This window comes from Haliotis asinina, chromosome 2 (genome assembly GCF_037392515.1).
Source record: "Haliotis asinina isolate JCU_RB_2024 chromosome 2, JCU_Hal_asi_v2, whole genome shotgun sequence".
NCBI lineage: Eukaryota > Metazoa > Mollusca > Gastropoda > Lepetellida > Haliotidae > Haliotis > Haliotis asinina.
This window is the reverse complement of record NC_090281.1, coordinates 80,024,631-80,041,159: the sequence shown is the minus strand read 5'-3', so window position 1 is coordinate 80,041,159 and position 16,529 is coordinate 80,024,631. Positions and strand designations below refer to the sequence as shown.

Genomic DNA, 16,529 nt, shown 5'->3' with positions numbered 1-16,529 from the left:
TATACTGGCTGAGACGAATTCCAGCCAACAAACCTGATCTTGTCCTTTTCGATAAAGCCAATGAAATTATTTATATCATTGAATTTTCTGTCCCTTTTGACAGCAATGTGATTGGCAAGATTCAGGAAAAGCGTGATAAATATGCGGACCTCGCCTTTGAAATGTCTCGCTTGCATCCCAAGTACACTGTCATCTGGCTCCCCATTGTTGTCGGTGCCCTTGCTTTGGTACCTCCTGATCCCTTGGCTCAGATCAGGAGAGTGCCCGGGTTCTCCACCGGGAGCACAGCCCTTCTGACAATCTTGGTAATGCAGAAGCCTGCAGTGTTGGGGAGCCTACATATTCTCCGGGAAGTTCTTGGTGGATTCGACTAGGCAGTGTTTCCTGGGAGAAGTCCCATTCACTGTCTAGACTGCATGTAGAGGGGGCGAGGGCCGTGAGCTGATGATGAGCCTTACTGGCCTGACTGTGGCAGGATCACCCGAATCCTCTCTGCTGCATATCTATCCTAATCTGTAAAACATAATAATAACAATGACAAGGGACATCGTGAGTGTTGAAAACGAAATATCGAAACACAGTGATTGTCAAAATACAATCCAAGAAACCCATTTATATTTAATTTATTTATATATAAAGCTGACAGAAGACACTTTGATATGATGTCATGAGTCACTGATATCTAAATACAGACACACTAAAGTAAGTTAACGTTGTAACAAGGACAATCACACGGCGCTAATGACGAATGCAATGACCAAAACATTGTTTTACATTGGTTTATCAGCACAAATCCTTTCGCTCATCTTTTAAGCTACAACCATTATTCACTGTGTTCGATGATGAATGGATTGGTGACACAACAGACAGTGAGAATGTGCCAGTAAAGACAATGTAAAACTCGTATTCGTTTGACAACATGCAGTGGTTCATCTTCATCTTGGCCAGAAAACGAAACACTTTCCTAACGATGTTTCTACTGGTGCAGACAAATGAAGTACATTACACCCACGCCTTCACCTACACCTGCAAGAGGATCGGATGGTCAGGTTCGCCGACTTGGTTGACAGATGCCATGGTAGATCGATGCTCACTGGATTATCAGGTCTTAATTCGGTTATTCATAGGCCACTATTCTGATTCTTGATACTGTCAAGAGAAGCTTGCATTGACAAAAGACCACACCAATGCACTGACAAAAGACCACACCAATGCACTATGAATGTATAAAGAAACAAACAAATGTGTTTGCAGTGTTGCCTCTGATTGTGTTTGTGTGACCAACGACTGAGAGTAACACTCCCACCTTTTCGCGAATATCAATATCTAGATAAGATTCATTAGCACTGGTTGATGATAAAGTTTAAATGGGACCGCACATCATATCAGTCAATGGACCGCTTTCAGATTTTCTAGGCTATGGGAATATTTTTGTCGTTTCCGTCTCTGAAGCACATATTGTAGCCTAAAGTAGTTATTCAGAATCTTTCTTGACGCAGAATTTCAGAACGGGGAGAAGTCGGATGAAATTCCTCTGAAATGTCTTACTCTGAGACGCATAAAGAAAGGGATTGATGGATGATTTTGCCCACAAGAGCCACGTGAAGAATTCGTACACATGCTTGTTCAAACAGTCGTCACACTGAGCGAGTGCGACAGTGGAGATGGTATAGGGAGCCCAACAGATGAAGAAGGTTATTACAAGCACAGCCAAAGACTTCGCTGCCTTCAGATCCTTTCTGGCTGTCGTTTGTTTCGATGTGATTACGTTTTTGTTTGTTTCGTGATGTACTTTATCCTCCATTTGTTCCTTGGGTAAAATAATCACACTGACGGCTCCTCCTTCTGAATGAGGAGAAGCTTTCCCTTTATCCAACTTTCCTCGGGGAATGTTTCTATCCCCTTCTTTTAGCTTTCCATTAGGAATGAATGTATTTTGATTTGTATAAAGATGCTTTGCGCGTACATCCATGGAATGATTCCCTTTGGGGAAGATTTGTAACCTTTTCCTAATAGCTACAAACACCAAGTAATTGAGGCAGCTGAGACCAACGAAAGGGAGAGTCAGTTCGAATACTGCTGTGATAAGAGTAAAATTGACATTCAGAATGAACTCGGCTTCACAGTCTCCATCTTCTACGACACTGTGCCCTCTTGCGATGTCCCAGAAGATCACACAAGGTCCATAAAATCCAAACGCTATGACCCAGGCAATACCTATCTTCACCAGTGCCACCTTCTTGGTTTCTTTGACGATATACTCGGCTCCATTTCTGAGAAGGATGACTCTGTCAAGACTCAGAAGGAGAATTAGCAGTACAGACATCAGGCACATTGTATAATCGTTAACGCACCACATCTTGCAGAACACTCGACCAAAAACCCAGTTCCAGGACTTGAGCGTAAAATCTGCATAGAAGATCATGCTGATGGCTCCGATGAAGAGATCTGCTATAGCCAGATTGAGGATGTAGAGGTTGTGGACAGTTTGTAGTTGTTTGTCTTTGAAGTAGGAGATGATGACAAGGAGGTTGCCGACCACACCAAGCAGTATCAAAACACACATTCCAACACCCCCTATCCCAAGTGCCCAAGGAGGGATGTACCATTCACTATCTTCGTTTACAGTAGCTTCAGTTGATGTCGTTATGCTGGGATTGTCTGGTGTGGAGAACGCTTGGGGCATTGCCATGATGATCTTCAAAGGTTCCTCGGGCAATCTTTTAACCAAAGTAAGGGGAATAAAAGGAATCAGCAAACATTAAACATACTATATTTAAAATTCCTATTATAAATCGTACCGATTATGACGAGAAATTATGAAGTAACAAAATAACTTAAATGAATTAATAAATGCGATAACAAAACGATGACAATTGCATAACTTCTTGCAGATATAAAGATGCACTTTCTTTGTGCTAGAAGTTTTGTTATTATGTCAGTAATTAGCAACGGATAAGGGAAACGGTTTCCAATATGTTTTGAGATAACATGATGGGAAACCAAAACACTGATACTATCACACACGTTAGCTAGAACTCATGACTGAATTGTTCCTGCTACATGAGAAAGATTACGATTCGCATTGGACAGGCATTTCCCGTGTTCCTTAAAGAATGGCATCGGAGAAATGGCTCTTCTGTACCTCGCTTGTAACCTCTGCAGTGTAGTGAGTGAGTGAGTGAGTGAGTCTAGTTTTACGCCACACTCAGCAATATTCCAGCTACATGTATATGGCGGCGGTCTGTAAAATAATCGAGTCTCGACCAGACAATCCAGTGATCAACAACATGAGCATCGATCTGCGCAATTGGGAACCGATGACATGTGCCAACCAAGTCAGCAAGCCTGACTACCCGATCCCGTTAGTCGCCTCTTACGACAAGCATAATCAGCTTTTATGGCAAGCATGGGTTGCTGAAGGCATATTCTACCCCGGGACCTTCACGGGTACTCTGCAGTGTAGCTGTGTGATGTGTCGTAGCTGGTAGCGATTAAAACAAGCAGTTTCTACCTTGGTTGCCTGCTCGCTACGGATGGATATGATATTGTGGCGTCCACCTTTGCATGTTAACCATATACATACAACTTTAGTGCATAGCAACACATATACTGGACATTTTGGCAATCGAGACTACAACAAGTCCCTGAACAAATGAATAAGGTTAGATGCATGTGGTCTTGCCTGCAAAACATATTATTTTCAAATGTAATTGTTGTTTAACACAGATTTATGCGTGCTGAGACAATATGACTGAGAGATTGCCAAAGGGCACGAAATGATCCAACAGTGACGTACTACTGTTGGCAGCTTACACATTAGGCATCTGACTAAGACAGTTTAGTTTTACGCCGCTTCTAACAATATTCCAGCAATATCACGGCAGGGGGACATTGTGCCCACGTATGGAATCGAACCCGGATCTTCAGCATGACGAGCGAACGCTGTAACCAATAGGCCTTATTAGGCATCAGATATGTGTCTAAAGCTGCACTTTAAACATTTGTTATGTGCTGGAGGATCGTTTCCCCAAATTCCATGGATCTTTTTACAGTGTAATTGTTATTCAAAAACGTGAACTTTTGAATTATACAAAACTGGAAGAGTCCCAAGAAACGGAATGCTGACATAATACCACTTTTAAACAGTCGAAGTCTGCATGACGAGCGAACGCTGTAACCAATAGGCCTTATTAGGCATCAGATATGTGTCTAAAGCTGCACTTTAAACATTTGTTATGTGCTGGAGGATCGTTTCCCCAAATTCCATGGATCTTTTTACAGTGTAATTGTTATTCAAAAACGTGAACTTTTGAATTATACAAAACTGGAAGAGTCCCAAGAAACGGAATGCTGACATAATACCACTTTTAAACAGTCGAAGTCTGTTTAGACTGGTTGAAACTTTATTTTGAAATAAAAAATGTTGTAAAGTAAGCAAACGAAAACACAAGATGCGATGAATATATAATCATGTCAGTGTTCACTTTCGGTTGTTTTAATGTCGAAATACAAAATACACATTATTTCACTATGTCCGGTGTCAAGTGACATCTTTTAACAATGCCCCAGGATGGCGAATTTCAAACAAAACTCAAACCGAAATCTTACCTCACTGTTTGGAAGGGCCTACGTGACTAGATCGCTGAAACGTCCGGAGAGACAAGCATCCTGAGAGATATATCTATCAAAAACAAACACTTTGATGCAACAGTATTCCGCCTAATGCTACCTCTTAATGCGTAGTACCCGTTTCTCTCTCTTCATCAATACAATTTATTGATTATAAAAAAGGATAGGCGGATTTCCACTTGCTAGGACCATAAAGCCTTTCCTCCCGTTTGTACAATATAGATTTCCATTGAGCTGCAAAGAAATAACAGTCTTGTGTTTTAGGGCCAAATTATAGTGTTTTTGCTCTTGTCACCCAATATCCGTTTCAGCTGACTTGTATTGTATACATGGAACGCGCGGAAGGTAAGGCTAAATAAATAAGTGAAATGTTTCTTGGGCATCGGCGCGTCACTTTTATTTGTGCGCATGACAAGTTTTTTTTGTCATTAAAAACATAGGTTTGACGTGGCCGCTCCCTATCATCAGTTTGTCCACTACAAGAATGAGTGTCTGTAAGAACGAGTGAGACTGAATCTTCAGCTCATTAACACGTACTAAACTTCCCAAGCTGTGTTTCTGAGTGAAATAAAAATGTGTTCCTCCCCCGTCACACTTTTCCTATCAAAACTTTACAAATATGTCCTACCGCTCTCGTCACTTTGGAAAAAAAATGTCACGAGACACATTTATTTTCTTATGCAGCCTAATCATTAGGACAAACTAGACACATGAAGATGTTTGACAGCAAAACAAATAAATTTTTTGTGCAGTCAAGAGCGTAAATGAGATGGACTTGAACAATATTCGATTTATGTCACGATGTGTCTATTTAATATCCAGCGAAAGCCTGAAATGATACCTATTCCAGACGCTGATCTTTATAGTGAAGAGAGGATTTAGAGTGTGTGTTTTCTGAAGAATTTTGTCGAATTATCGAAGATTGTTGACTGTAGTGCAGGAAGACAAGGCCCGTGTAATGGGGGATACACGAAACATGAGTTCATTTGTTTGTACCAAATGCTGAATTCGTTAATGTACACATTGTAGTTTGGCTTTGTAGTTTCACGTTAAAAGCGTCTAGTCGATATTCTTACATGATCTTACATATGGCCACGTTCATCGTGTTCATCTGAACATGAATGATATCAGAGAAAGAGCCTCTTAGAAGATCAGAATAAAAGGAAAACACCTATAATACTAAACTGACGGGTCAAAAAACCGTACCAACACAAATATGTCTTTGGGAAAATATAACATAAATATATGTCTCTGGGAAATATATGCCAAAGGTTGTGTAATTCATTGTTCACCCACTCATTTGTCAATGGATATTCATAACATTTACATCATTTGGGGTTGACATTAGAAATGTACAGAAGTTGAAGAAGGTGTGATTTGTAAATTTGCAGCGACCTGTTGGAGCTTGTTGAAAAGATCAGATCAGATCAGATCAGAGGAGTCATCATCAGACACAGTTCAATGTCAGTAATGGGCATGTCCTCCATAAGCAGCGATGCATGCTTGAACATGACGTCTAACAGAGTTAATTAATCGCCCAATAACGTTGTTTCCAATGGCCTGCCACTCCACTATCAATGCATTTACAAAGTCTTGACGATTTGCAGGTAGTGGGTTAAGTGAACGAATTTGTCTGTCTAGGTGATCCCACAAGTGTTCAATCGGCGAAAGGTGTGGGGATCGAACTGGCCATGTCAAAATATTCACGTTAGTATGCTGTAGAAATCCCTGCACATGCTGCTTCAGACAGTAACACTCCCTCCACTAAAAGGAATCGTCTCTTGAATGATGCGGGGTGCTGTTCTGTCACCTCTACGACGGTAGATTCGAACCAGACCATCTGCACGGAATCAGAGAAAACGGCTTCCTTCAGTGAACAGAATTCGTTGCCAATTCCTGTTCAGCCAATGCTGCACAGTGCGGGTTCACCTCAGTCTGTCACGTCGATGGCAAGGGGTCAAGGTCATCACGGAATGGTCGATAAGCACAAATACCATAATGTCTCAGTCGTCTGGTAACTGTTCATCGACTGACCACATGATTCAACGATGGTGCTGCTGATGACGTCACAGTGATGAAGCGATTACGAAGATGCAATACACGCAGGTAGCGGTCTTCACTGTCTGTGGTAGCTCGTGGCCTGCCGTTCCTTGATCTGTCAGCAGTGCTTTCTGTTTGCCCAGTCTTATCTGCAGCCTTGTTATTGTTGTTCGAGTTCAACCAAAGATTCTTGCCACATGATGATTCCTGGCCCCCAGTTGGAGCATACCAATAGCCCTCTCGCGATGCTCTTCAGTTAATCTGGGCATGTCAGTTGAAGTAATCTTCTTGTTTATGGTCTTGGAATACTGACTGCAGGGTGTTCACGTCCATTACCGTTTCCATCATGTGATGCTCGTGCATTACATTTGTCATCATAAAAACTGATTTTCGCAGGAACCAGTGCCTTTTCACATAACTCGTGCTCAAATGTTGTGTTGTTTGTGATATGTTTATGTAATCTGGAAACAAAATTCAGTTAAAACGGTCAAAATATTGGAATCCGAAATTTGGTATAGTTTCGTTTGCCCGTCAGTTTATTATAAGATGAATAGGTTCATCTTTCCAATAGTCAACAGTCAACTGTTACATTAAGTTGGGCAATATTTCAACAACTCCAGCCATTGCTGTCTACCGTCCACAACCTTTGAATGAGAATCAAAATTTTAACGCAGTTGCGGAACTTGCTACAAATTGTTTTGATCAAGGTTCACAGCTTGAACGAAGCCATCAAACAGAATTTTTGTGATATGTGATGGACATTACTAAATTTGGTCCATCGACGCCAACATTTACGACTGATCATTTCTATTTTTCACGTGCAAGTGTTTGTGGTGGTGCTGGATAGTCACAGAATTTCCAGACCCCCAAGTATCACTGTTTGAAAGTGATTCCTATATTTCATTAAAACAAACCTTTGAATATGCCAAATGATATCAAAATATGTTTAAATGGCAATGCAGTGGAGCGAGTGAGTTAAACATTTATCGTCGCATCGGTTATATTTTAGCCATAAAGCTAGTATTTTTAAGTGTGGACTGTACCAGTCACCGTGTGTACTTTGTGGGTTATATATTTACATGTGCAAAAGGCGATATTACTGGTCTTAAGAATGTAACATTACTTAATTTAATTTACAAAATAAATATTCGTAGTAACGTACGGATTCCAATTCTGTTTGGCTGTTTGGGTAGAGTCCAATGTGGGATAATGTCAGAGTGAGACAATAAATGTTATACTTTTTAATATTATCGCCTACCTGGTTTGTTGGTGGATGGGAACGTGAAAACCACAAACAGATATGGATGGCCTAACAGGCCGCCACTATATATTTCATCAAAACCAACGGTCGGTCACTCTCTGAAGTAAGAAAGGTAAAACCTGGGTAAGAAATATAAGAAAAGTAAATACCAGAACAGTTGTTTGCTCTTCCCTGGACGACTGCTTCCTATCCGATCACTGCGCCGTTAGGTAATATTCATTCATCATTTCCGGTCACCTTGGTTGTACACAATAATGGAAACAAGCAACCCTCTCTCACAATTCCAGATGCGTGACAAGAAGTCTAGTTACACGCTTATAACATGTACACGCATGCTTCCGTGTGTAGCGTTTAGATGCTGAGTCAGTTCTCGTGCTTCAGTTGTTTGACGTAAGCAGCGATGAGCCGATTGGCATTTTCTACGTCACACAGGTAATGTATCGTGATTTGTTAACATGGCAGGGTATCTATGTTTAATGAGGATCATTTGTAGTGCGAGAAAAATTCTTTGCTAAACATCGGTCTGCCATGATATCTATTTGGAAACGGGTTTCCGTAATCAATGAGAATATTGATAAAACCTTTTATTTGTTTGGAGGTCGTATACTTTCGTGATGAACTAACGTGAGACTCTTGGGACTCTAAAATATAATTGGCAGCATTTGAACATCAGAATTACTTCAAACAAAATCGTGAGCGATTTTTGCGCCGTCTTTATCAATACTCCAGCAATATCTCTGCGGGGGGCACAAGAAATGGGCTTCTCATATTGTAAACATTTTGGGAATCGAACCCAGGTCTTTGGCGTAACGAGCGAACATTTTAACCACATGGCTACCGAATAGCCCCCTTCAAACAATTAATACACAAAAACAATTAGACAAGGTCAGATTAACGTATGATCCACAAACTACGTGATCAAATAGCATTCAGGCTTCCAGATTTGTGGACGCTGTAGAGGCTGAGTGGGTCAGATGGCTGAGTGTATGTGCTGGTGGCTCCCTCTGTGAGTGGACCCGTGAAGATCTGAGTTACAATTGATCTTCAGTAAACCATACTTGCTGACTAATGGGATCGGGTGAGGAGAGTCGCTGTCTTGATTGCCACATGTCATCGATTCCCTGGTATGTAGATAGATGTCCATGCTGTTGATCACCGCATTGTCTCGCCCAGGTGAGATTATTTACAGACAACCGCCATATAGCTTGAATACTACTGAGTGCGGCGTAAAACTGGAAACCAAACTCAAATTCTGAGAGTGTGGATTCGCATTCTTGAAAGTGTACTACAATCTGTACTTTACGATGAGTGTCCAAAAAGTGGTCGGCCTCACTATATTATCGGTGTGCAATGCTAGAAAACCTTCCTTTTTATTTTGGAGGAATCATTAGCAAACCCATATCCAGAATTTCACATTTATAGTTAAAGTGGTTAACGAGATATTTGTCACAACACACCGGGGTGTTATATTTCTTTAAACATTGCAGAAAGTGAAAACAATATGTCCTTTGGTACCTCTTGGGTAATGCGCTGAGATAATATGATAACAAATATGTTCAGTATAGTATGGATGACTTCACGTCATAATCACCATTCAAAGATTTCGATTGCTTGATTTATATTTAGACGTTTTTAAACCCCCATTTTCAAAAACATTTTGACCAGACATTCAAGATGGCACTGTTTACAAAGAGCTGACATATGTGTGACCATTCAATATTTCGTTGGAACCCTTGGTATCATGCATGAATAAGCGAAAACATTATATACGTTATGACCTTTGGATTACGTCATCTGAAATTTGGGCTGGGCAGTGTCTCCAAAACAAGCTCTGTCAGTATACATCTTGGGGTCTGTCACTTTAACAAGCGATTGTAGTTTCAAATTGCATTTTATGCACTTTAATATCTACGTTTGGTTCTAGAGGACACCTGCTTATCTCAAACACTCAAACTGACCGTTTCTTTCATGTTTTGTTTCCTGAAACTAGTGAGTTTGCGTTTTTGGGGGGGTACTAGGGTAAAAAGTCAAACAAAACAGGGATCGTGAGGCTGGAACAAGGTAAAACAATATGCTTGAGCTTGACAGATGATATGTAGAAGAATAAAACATAAAAAAGAGTTGCATTTTAATATTTGTCCAGATGAGGTCGACCACTTTTGGGACATCCCTCGTACTGAGAAATAAATTTGTCACATTAATATGTCAACATTCTCAAAGAAACAGAAATAAAAGGGTTTCTATAATTTTGATACTGTGCTTATCAACCAACCGTTTATAACAAACACCCACGAGATGGTCAGATGAGATTTGGACATTACGAAGCAAGCATTCTTCGATGCAATGGTCGAATGAACGAAGACTGATTTGACTGGATCACTGAACATTTAATGCATACACTGGAGACAGGTCGTTTACAAAAACGGATTTTAATCATAACTAGCATTAAATTATCAGCGACTAACCACCTCAAAATATATGAACCAATGTTATCTCCCGAGTGATCAAATAGACATCAACAAACACCAAGATCAAACACCACACACGAAACATACAGAGGCATTTTGTGGAGGATTGACTGAAATGTAAAAGTGTTTTCTTGCACATTCTCACATTTCTTTCAGCACCAGTGGTCATTGTCGTGTCATAGTCAATCCATATGGGAAATTGACTTCCCATCAATTGATTCCCTTTTTATCGATTTACTCAAATTTATTAATTGATATTAGCTCTATTATCATTTTAAACCACGCGATTCCTATAAGCCATTTACCCGATTGTGTAGCATACATGTATGTTATGAAAAGAAATGGGTTTTCAGTACATCATCATTGCTCCTTCGTACACGATTCTGACTGGTCCCTAATAATTATCAGAGTCTATATGGCCAATATGTATTTCTTAAAAGGAATTCAGGCGCATTCATTGGTAGCGAGGCAGTATAACTAAATATTACCATAGATATTTAAATGAACATGAAGAATGAGGACAAACCTTTCATAGCCATACAACGTCTTTACTTCCTTCACAACGACATCAGAATCTATATCGAAACGTCACCAATACAGTATACAGAAGTCGTGTATCATCTCAAATTGAAGAATGTCAATCACAGAAGTAAACGAACACGTTTGGTTTTTAAGCTGTTCAAAGAATGCGTGAATACTTGGGTACAACCCGCCTGAAACGTTTTAGACCAGTGAAGGTCCGGGACAGAATAGGCCTTACAGCCACCTATGCTTCCCATAAAAGGTGTCTATGCTTGTCGTAAAAGGCGACTAACGAGATCGGGTGGTCAGGCATGGTTGACACATGATGTCGTCGGTTTCCAAGAGCGCAGATCGATGCTCCTGCTGTTGATCACTGGATTGTCTGGTCCAGACTCGATTATTTGCAGACAGCCGCCGTATAGGTGGAATATTGCTGAGTACGGAGTAAAAGGAAACTCATTCACTGAGAAGTTTTAGTATTTTTCCGTAGCTGACTGGTGACTGTGACGTCAACTGTTTCTGCGATGTGTGTAGAATACAAACCTTACCTCCTCTTTAATTGGCAATTACCTGTACTACACACCTTGTATGTATGAGAAGAACACTTACTGATAAAAAAACATTATTCAATGACATAAACCGCCATTATTCGTCATAAGAATATTCTCGTTGTTCCTGTAATCAAACACATATTCCAACAAATCAAGTAAACTCACTCACCAAAGAGGTTACTTGTGCTATACTGAAAACACACAAAGTTTATCTCCCCACACATGCGGCGTACAACAGATAATGTATATAGTACAAAAAGCCAACGAGTAAATTCAATGGATGACACAGTGAACCGCGTACAATAATATGACAACATGTTTGTAAATGAATCATGGTGGTTTTAAAAATATAACGCTGTATTTGCTCAGACTTAAGAAACGTACCATGTGATTATGGAATAACGATTGTTTTCACTCTCATTTAGTATTTGCTATTCGCTCTGAACACTGGGAACCCATCTCTTCGAATTTGTAGTTACCAAATGTTCAAAGTTCACGCAACAATACATTTTGGGCAAACAACGCGATAAGAATAAAATGTCTTTTATGTTTTGTACTAGTGGACTTTTGTGCATATGTCTGTCTGATTAAGGTGTCATGTGTTCTGTGGCATAATGATCTGTGTGACTTTATAGTGGTGAACTGTGATAAAGAAGGCATCATTGCGAGGAATGTTCACTACAAAATGGCTGATTAAGCTGCAAAAATATTCACTTTCACTAATAGTTTTGTGTATGTGTAACTGGTAGCTGGTAGGTATACTACCGATAGGGATGTGCATGCTTTCCCTTTTCGTAAACACCTGATTTTCAGTAATCCATTTAGATACTTATCACAGCTATTTTCCCTTTGCACCAAACGAAATTTGTTTCTGTAGACTCAAAAGAGGGTGAACATAGAGAATTTTCTGGGTTTCCTCTTCTGCTTATTCTTGTGAATGGATATTCTTTTGAACTGACGATATTTTGTGTTATATTTGAGAAAAGAACATCATAATCTATTAGAATCTGTGATACGAAAAATTTGAAAAGCACATGAGAAAAGTACCATACAACACCTGAGACAAACGTTAAATGTTATCATGCAGGTAACCTGTGAATAAAACACCTATTTTCACCTCTGAATCAAACGGAAATTGTTTCCGAGGACAGTCAGAGCTCGGTATCCTTTGTACTGACCTTCTATATTCTATCCAGGTATTAACTGTAGATTATGTCAAGGCATGATGATGTTTTCCCAGCCTATTTCATTTTCTTATGCTGCAGAATTTGAGGAAAGGTAGGAGCCTGTAGAAGTTATCCTTGAACCGCCTACTCTGCGAAGCATATAGAAAAGGATTGATGGAAGACTTTGCCCACAAGAGCCAGGTGAAGAACTCATACAGATGATTGTTGATGCAGCCGTCACACCGTGAGGAGATGAAATTAGCTATGGTGTACGGGGCCCAAGTTAGAAGGAACGCTGCAAGCAAAACTGCCAAGGATTTAGCTGCTTTGACGTCCTTTCTGTCAGACGTATGTTTAGCTTGAGGCAGCCTATTTTCGTTTCTCTGTCCGGGAATGTTTGGTTGGGTTTGGGGCGAGTCTTGAAGAGCTGACCTTTCAAACTCTGTTTTTGAAATGGTCGTGACTTCTTTGTTTGCCCCTTTGGTTTCGTTGATTGGAGATACTTTAGCCTTTGTGCTCTTGTCAAATAACTTCAGTCTTTTTCTAATTGCAAGAAAAACAAGGATGTTTAGTGCACAGAGTGTAACAAAAGGGATAACCAGCTCGCACACAGTCGAATAGGCACTGAAGTAGACATCGCCGAAGAATTCAGCTTCACAGTCTCCATCTTCAACGACACTGTGCCCTCTTGCGATGTCCCAGAAGATCACACAAGGTCCATATATCCCAAACGCTATGACCCAAGCAATACCTATCTTCACCAGTGCCACCTTCTTGGTTTCTTTGACGATATACTCGGCTCCATTTCTGAGAAGGATGACTCTGTCAAGACTCAGAAGGAGCATTAGCAGTACAGACATCAGGCACATTGTATAATCGTTAACGCACCATATCTTGCAGAAAACCCGACCAAACACCCAATTCCAGGACTTGAGCGTAAAATCTGCATAGAAGATCATGCTGATGGCTCCGATGAAGAGATCTGCTATAGCCAGATTGAGGATGTAGAGGTTGTGGACAGTTTGTAGTTGTTTGTCTCTGAAGTAGGAGATGATGACAAGGAGGTTGCCGACCACAGCAAGCAGTATCAGAACGCTCATTCCAATTCCTCCGACTCCACGTGCCCAGGGAAGGATCGCTTCCTCGACACTACTGTCATCTCCAGCACGTTCTGTCGTCATGGTTACATTGAAATTGTTACTAAGGGATGACGAGACGAGCAGTACTGTCATGATGAACATGGACCTCTGTAATCTGAAACATGTCAAGACAAGTGCTTAGAACAGACACACCTGACATTTTTTTATTACAGGATATTTAAATAGCAAACATATCCATGCATCTTGTGCTTGCTCAAGGCGCTGGCATATGGTTCCCTCGATCATTGGATGTCAGTCTCAGCGTCACATCGTATTATCAATCTCCCTGGAGAGTATACAACACTTGCTGCCACTAGGCGCACCGAGTTTTGTTGTGACACTCTCATCCTAACGGGATACCCAATTCACAGCTGGGTGGACTGTGACATATACAGTATGGTTCAAAATTATTGAGAATAGCTAAAGCATTTCATATTATTAAACGAGAACAAATCAGATAAAATTGAATGTATTGTGAAAGTGAACTGACCTTTTCATGTTGTGTAGGTAACAATTTAATATTTTATCAAGTCTCCTTGAGCTTCACGGCACAGTCTAAGACGGGTAGGCATACTTCCTATCAGAGAGGTTAGTGTCTCGTGAGTTATGCTGTCCCAGTATCGGACCACTTCTCTCTTCATGTCTTCAATTTTTGTCAACCCCTTTTGATTCACACATTCCTTCATCATCCCCCAAATGTTCTCAATGGGATTTAAGTCAGGACTATATGCAGGAAATGGTAATGCAGTCACATTTTTCTCCTGAAACCACTGCTTGGCATGTTTTGCGGTGTGTTTAGGATCATTATCTTGCTGCAAAATCCATAAAACACATGTGCACTTGGAAGGAGAAAGTTATCTAATATGTTAGTGTAGCGTTGACTTGTCAGATTTCCCTCAAACACACACAGCGGGGTCGTTCCTAATAAGGAGATCCCTCCCCATACATGAAACTTTGGGCTGTATTTAGGTCGTCGATACAACGGTGCTGACGCAGACTTTGTCCCTATTTTCACATTATTGGGATATACCCATATTGAGCTTTCATCAGTAAAAATCACATTTTCCCAGTCAAAGTTTTCATGTGCCAAACACCACTCAACACGCCTGTCTTTATGTTTTTGTTTCATGAGAGGAGAAGGAATTCCAGTCTTTTTCTCCCATCCAAGATCAATCAAATTTCTTCTAACTGTAGATTTTGATACAACTGTTGATCCCCTTTCTATCATTTCATACCTGATGTTGGAGATGCTTGCCCTTTGCTTTTTAGACGCTAAAATTCCCAGCCGGACGCGATCTGAGAAGTCCAATTTTCTGGGTCTCCCTGCTCCTTTCTGGTGCCCAAAATCCTTTCCCTCTTTAAAATTCTTCCTAATCCTATACACAGTAGAAAGAGGAGTTCCTGTTCTCTCTGCCAATGTATTTACATCATCAATTCCTTGATTACACAACTCAAAAATCAACCTTCTTTTATCTTCAGCAGACATTGTTGACAGTGCTGAGGAAAATGACGTCTGCTACAAATTCAGGGGAGGTAACTCTAATTGTACTATACTCAGTAGGCCAAGATGAGTTACCTCCCTTATATCATTACTTAGTTTTAAGTATCAGTGAATCAGTTGAGGTGTTAGGATAGCTCAAAGTAAGAAGAAAAATTCTCAATAATTATGAACCAGACTATAGTTCCAATACTTTGTCCAGATTTACTGCACGTTGCTGTACTCGCAACTAGGTGTATGCACATATCCATGTGGCCACCATTTGGTCATATACGGGATTCGTGGCTTCTTTTAAGTGCGCAGGGTTGTGTACTGAACACTAGGGGTTGTGACAACTCGGAAAGAGTCTGCACGCAATGTTGACTCCAAGGGTTTACACCGGTCATACGAAGCCCAATGCTGCCACTTTTGTACACAGGTGTGCTCGATCCCGTCCCGCTTTAACCAGCTCGCCCACCGCGCCCCCAATTTAGAACATGATGGTCGTATCTTGCCGTTATCAATGAAGCATTTGCTCTATTTTGAATAAAACCTCCTCAGTAACGATTTGATTCTTTCTTTGGTCCAATCCTACAAGGATAGTATTACGAAACCAAACTCTCTACGTCCGGCACCAGATCTTCAGAACATAAATTCAGCGATCTAATCCAGTCAACGTCCACAAAAATAAAAAGTATGACAAATGGTACCATAGGTCACTTACTTTGTGTAACTCTTACATGTCCGAAACCCATGAAAACACAATGACATTTAAACAGTGTTAATGTCATATGATATATTTGCTATTACACTTTCTCGATAAAAACATGATTTCAGTAACAAGATACCTACGCTTGTGCTTGGTCAGATGTAGGCACAACTATGCATCAGTGATCGAGAATGGCCACTTGTCCACAGCGCTATAGTGCCACGTTGATCGTTCCCCGATACACTAGCAGAGACTTTCGATAATCGCAGCACTAAGATCTCTTTGAGCAGGTGGGTCCTGGGGAGTGAATTGTTAAAAGTGATAATCGAGAATCCCCGTGAAACCGCTCGAAAACGTTTGTACTGCACTTCTAGTAGTTTATGTTAAGATCAAGATCTGAGTATGGGTTGTATTTAATGGGATAGAACAGTTTGCAGCGGACAGTAAGGATATTGGTTTTCAATCGTGGTTTGGCCATGTCCTGTCTGGTAAAAAATTTAAATTGTCATTTGACAGTCTATATGTTTACAGATCAAACTGACTGTTATTCTGCCAACATTCAGT

At 40.5% G+C, this 16,529-nt stretch overlaps 2 protein-coding genes across 2 annotated transcripts; both read right to left on the bottom strand.

Annotated features, from left to right (window-relative positions):
• Window positions 1-1,474: 1,474 nt before the first annotated feature.
• On the bottom strand, window positions 1,475-2,692 carry LOC137272041 (histamine H3 receptor-like). The gene has a single exon (XM_067804413.1). The coding sequence runs from the start codon at window positions 2,690-2,692 to the stop codon at window positions 1,475-1,477; it is 1,218 nt and encodes a 405-aa protein (XP_067660514.1).
• Window positions 2,693-12,720: 10,028 nt separating this feature from the next.
• Window positions 12,721-13,821, bottom strand: LOC137272040 (histamine H3 receptor-like). The gene has a single exon (XM_067804412.1). It carries the CDS (start codon window positions 13,819-13,821, stop codon window positions 12,721-12,723), a length of 1,101 nt encoding a protein of 366 aa, XP_067660513.1.
• Window positions 13,822-16,529: the final 2,708 nt, after the last annotated feature.

What these genes read in the sequence shown, in the direction of transcription:
- LOC137272041 (XM_067804413.1), bottom strand. Translation starts at nt 2,692, where the DNA reads ATGGCAATGCCCCAAGCGTTCTCCACACCAGACAATCCCAGCATAACG.
- LOC137272040 (XM_067804412.1), bottom strand. Translation starts at nt 13,821, where the DNA reads ATGACGACAGAACGTGCTGGAGATGACAGTAGTGTCGAGGAAGCGATC.